This window comes from Cyphomyrmex costatus, unplaced genomic scaffold (genome assembly GCF_001594065.2).
Source record: "Cyphomyrmex costatus isolate MS0001 unplaced genomic scaffold, Ccosl1.0 scaffold43, whole genome shotgun sequence".
NCBI classification, from domain to species: domain Eukaryota; kingdom Metazoa; phylum Arthropoda; class Insecta; order Hymenoptera; family Formicidae; genus Cyphomyrmex; species Cyphomyrmex costatus.
In genome coordinates, this window is record NW_017278534.1 from 818,200 (window position 1) to 822,487 (window position 4,288).

At 35.0% G+C, this 4,288-nt stretch overlaps 1 protein-coding gene across 1 annotated transcript in view; it reads left to right on the plus strand.

Moving 5' to 3' along the window:
• Positions 1–3,645, plus strand: part of LOC108777395 (facilitated trehalose transporter Tret1) — an 11,638-nt gene extending 7,993 nt beyond the window's left edge. Inside the window, exons 4-8 of the mRNA XM_018544267.1 lie at positions 944–1,400; positions 1,503–1,752; positions 2,403–2,609; positions 2,769–2,961; positions 3,202–3,645. Of these exons, the coding sequence (XP_018399769.1) occupies positions 944–1,400; positions 1,503–1,752; positions 2,403–2,609; positions 2,769–2,961; positions 3,202–3,434 (1,340 nt within the window). The 3' untranslated portion in view covers positions 3,435–3,645. The remainder of the gene's footprint in view (positions 1–943; positions 1,401–1,502; positions 1,753–2,402; positions 2,610–2,768; positions 2,962–3,201) is intronic.
• Positions 3,646–4,288: the final 643 nt, after the last annotated feature.

A 4,288-nucleotide genomic window follows, 5' to 3' on the forward strand; every position in this document is an offset into this window, starting at 1 on the left:
ATATATATATATATATATATATATACGAGGCAATAAAGATAAAAGTGATAAGAGTAACGTGTCGTAAATTGCTTTATTCAACAAAGAGATTACGCAAGTATAATCATAATATCAATTATGAGTTATGATAACCATTTGATCATCTCTTTCTATAAGTAATACATTCATAAATACTCAAAATAATGACGCGAGATAATCTATTTATAATTATGTAAGCTAGATACGTTTATCGTAAAATAAATAAGTAGGTATTGTAAATATAACGTCAGTTTTGCGCCAAATCACTATTGACAGTTATCTTCTCTTATTGATAAAATATATGGTCACGAGAGTATTACGTAAAAGTTGTAATTATCGGAAGAAAACCATACGTGCACGTCGTGTTTGTTGCATGAGAGGCAGTTGCCTGTTCGATCTTCGTGCTCTGATTAAATTCGCGTTACGCAAGATCAATCTATGCTCATCGGCATTGCAATCTTCTAGCGACACACAATGGAAGATTGTTTTTTTCCTATACCTATACAAATTTTCAGTTTAACTTATCGAGCTTGTGTTATTGATAATTCCAATATGATTTTATTGAGACATATTCAAGCAGAACAAGAAGTCATCATAAAATATCATTAAAATGCCTTCAAAATGATAATTAAATCACTTTTAGATCACTCATAATTCACTTTAACGTCATTTTGATATTAAAATGACATTAACTTCGTTACGGTTTATTTTGATGTTATCGTGACGTGTTGTTCTGTTTAGATACGTAAAGAATTAAAAATAGCTCTTATATGATTGATTGGGGAACATATATATTGTACATAAAGATGCGTTGGAGCTAATAAAGTGAGATATAAAGTATAAGAAAATTCATATAAATTAAGTATTAAAAACGTGAAACAATTGAGAGAGCAAAATAAATAATAATATCGATCTAACTTTTCAGCCAGTTTGGCTGTCGTAAGTGCGCCAGTTGGTGCCTTAATAGGGGGCTTCCTAATGGAAACGTTTGGTCGAGTGAGAACTCTGCAGATCGGTGCGATTCCCTCTTTAATCGGTTGGATCCTTATTGGCACATCAAAGAATATACCGATGTTACTATTCGGTCGTCTGTTAACCGGATTAGCGACCGCCTTAATGACTTCGCCAGCAATCGTCTACATCACTGAGGTAGCCAGGCCGGAACTCCGTGGATCCTTGATTTCATTCGGACCTACCCTGGCATCATTCGGCATGGTGCTGTGTTATTTGAAGGGTGCTTACGTAAAATGGGAAACAGTTGCTTACCTCAGCACCGCCTACTCGCTCATACCCATTTTCATGGTGCAATTCCTGGTGCCGGAGTCTCCCGTCTGGCTTGTCTCGAAGGGCCGAAGAGACGATGCCAAGAAGTCTTTGGACTGGTATAATTTAATCTAATTATTAAATGAGAGAGAGAGAGAGAGAGAGACAACTTCTTGTTTTTAATGCATACGTAAATAATTGGTATATTCTAACTTTCATAGGCTTTACAAGAATGAGACGTCGGAAAGCAAGACATCGGTAGCTCTGGCACAATTTAACAATATTGTGAAGGAACACGAAATTAAATTGAGCGAGCAACGGCGGAGCAAACACGGTAGTACGGCTAGTAAATGGCGAGGATTTCTTAAACCGACTGGATGGAAACCTATGGCGATACTTTTTTTGTTCTTCTCATTTCAACAGTTTTCCGGAATTTATATCACACTATTCTACGCGGTGACTTGGTTCCAAGTAATTAATATTTATATGTGTATATCTAATAGAGTTATGCATCTTGTTCTCTAGTATTTTATTAATAATATAAATTATATTCAGTTTTGATAAATTATAATATTAAATTAACGGTATAAAACAAGCGAAAATAAATTTGACAATATTTATTAAATTCTATACATTAAAAATTAAAAATAATAACGAGAAATGTTTTGACTTATACGAAGTCCTTTTCAATCTCAAATAATAACATGAACATTAACATTTATTTTGGCTTGTTTTATACCGTTAATTTAATATCGTAATTTGTCGTTTTTTAAAACATAACAAGCTTTTAACTTTATTGTTATTTGTATTTATATGATTATGTTGGTTTGAAACAACTTATGATAATGTCAAAATAACGTTAAAATGAATTATAATTAAATAAAAAAGTGACTTTTAGTAATTATTTTAATGACATGATGATTAATGCTGCAAAAAATTTTAACATTCTAGCAACTAGTGTTTTACATAATTATTTAAATTATTTTCATAATTCTCTCAATAAAATTACTTTTGAATCTGTATCTAGTTTGATACTTGAAACTAATGTTTGATACTTGAATAAAATTATCTTTTCCATGTGATAGTGGATACGGTAGATTAGAACTTCCTACAATTTTCAGGAAGTGGGTGCGGGTGTAGACGCATATTTAGCGTCAATTTTGGTGGGCCTGACGCGTTTCCTGTGCTCCATGGTGAACACTTGGTTATTGAGACGATACAAGAGACGATCATTGTGTATTATATCATCCTTCGGAATGGCTCTGTGCATGATCGTCTCCGGTTATTTCACGCTGAACATTAAGAATGGCGATCGCAGCGGATTCTGGGTAAGTTCTAGGATCGTTTCTCATATGAGTTAAATTCAATTTTTAAAGCACGTGAGAGAATGTCATAGCAACGACATCTCTCTCTCTCTCTCTCTCTCTCTCTCTCTCTCTCTCTCTCTCGAATGCAACATAAAGAATTAAATGTCGTAATGCTCGCAGGTACCAGTGGCTTGCCTGCTACTTTATGTGTGCACATCGATGGTCGGAATGTTGACCATTCCATGGACTATGACAGCGGAATTGTTCCCGACCGAAATCCGTGGGATCGCACATTCTATCAGTTATTCTATAGCGAATCTACTCATGTTCGCTGCGTTGCAGAGCTATAGAAGCTTGCAAGAATTTCTAGGAGGTACGAATTTGAACTATGTATTTTTATCTCAAACTTATATTTATCATATTGTGATATTTTCTTTACAACGATGTCTCTTTGACATTCCAATTACTTTAGTATACTTTTCTATTTTTCTTATTATTTTTTCTTATTAGTTTTTTGTTATTATTCCACTAAAAAATAAGGCTAAAGAATCATGTATTTCAAAATAAATACATATATAGACTAACTTGGCTAAGAAAATTCTTCTATTTCAAGGTGCGTATGCCGTGCAGTATTTCTTTGCCGGCGTTTCCGTGGGGGCGGCTATTTTCGTGTGGCTATTGCTGCCGGAGACGCATGGGAAGAAGCTGTCAGAGATTGAGGAGTACTTTCACAATAACTTTCTGGCCTTGGGAGCGGAGGCGAAGGACAAAAAGCGGCGAGCCGCAAGAAGGGCGCAGCAGAAGGCGACCGAGCCGCTTAATCCGAAAACCGTGCAAAACGTTTAAGCTCTCTTATTTTTCTTTTCGTTTTTTATAACGCGAATTTTGTATGAACGCAGAGTTCAAGATGTCTCGGAGAAAATGATCAAAGTATTATATAAAACAAAACAAAAATCACGCAACTATAGCTATTAATTCTTATACGACAAATTTTCTATGTGCGCTGACCTGCGCACCCGAGACATATTCAGCTGCGCAAAATACCATTTTGATACAAATGATATAATTAGTTTATTCGTTCGACGTGAATCGTATCTGGCGAGACAACTGAATATTTGGAATATTTGGAAGAGTGGCACAATTTTACGGATAGGACGATAAATGAAGCGCAAAGCTATAAATCTTAGCGAATATAATTGCGAATATAATTTCGCGTCTTGTTGCTTTCATTTATTCTCATTTATAATTACCCAATTTAAAGTTTGATCAAAACATTTACGTGTGACACGCGTATCGTACGTATATATATGCATATATACTATATATATATATGTACGATTAAAGCGAAGCCAACGAAAAATGTTTCTTCAATATTTCCCTCCTCGTCGGACTAGAGCTGATAAAACACGTCGAGATATATTATTAGTGTAACGTCATTATGTATAATGAGAGAGAAAAAGAGGAAGATAATACATTGCGCGGAAAAAATACGAGATTTGCGTTTATAGATGCAAAGAATCGTATACGCTCCGCGTTGAGAGCGTCCAAGCATAGTGCCTCCAATTTTCTTTTCCTACGAGAATTTTGCATAAGATTATCGTTACAGTATTATAATGCCGATCTGATGTCGAATAGATCACAGAATTGATCGCGATAAAGAATTCTCCGCTTTCTAAACTGCCACTCGATTTTGCCGCAGT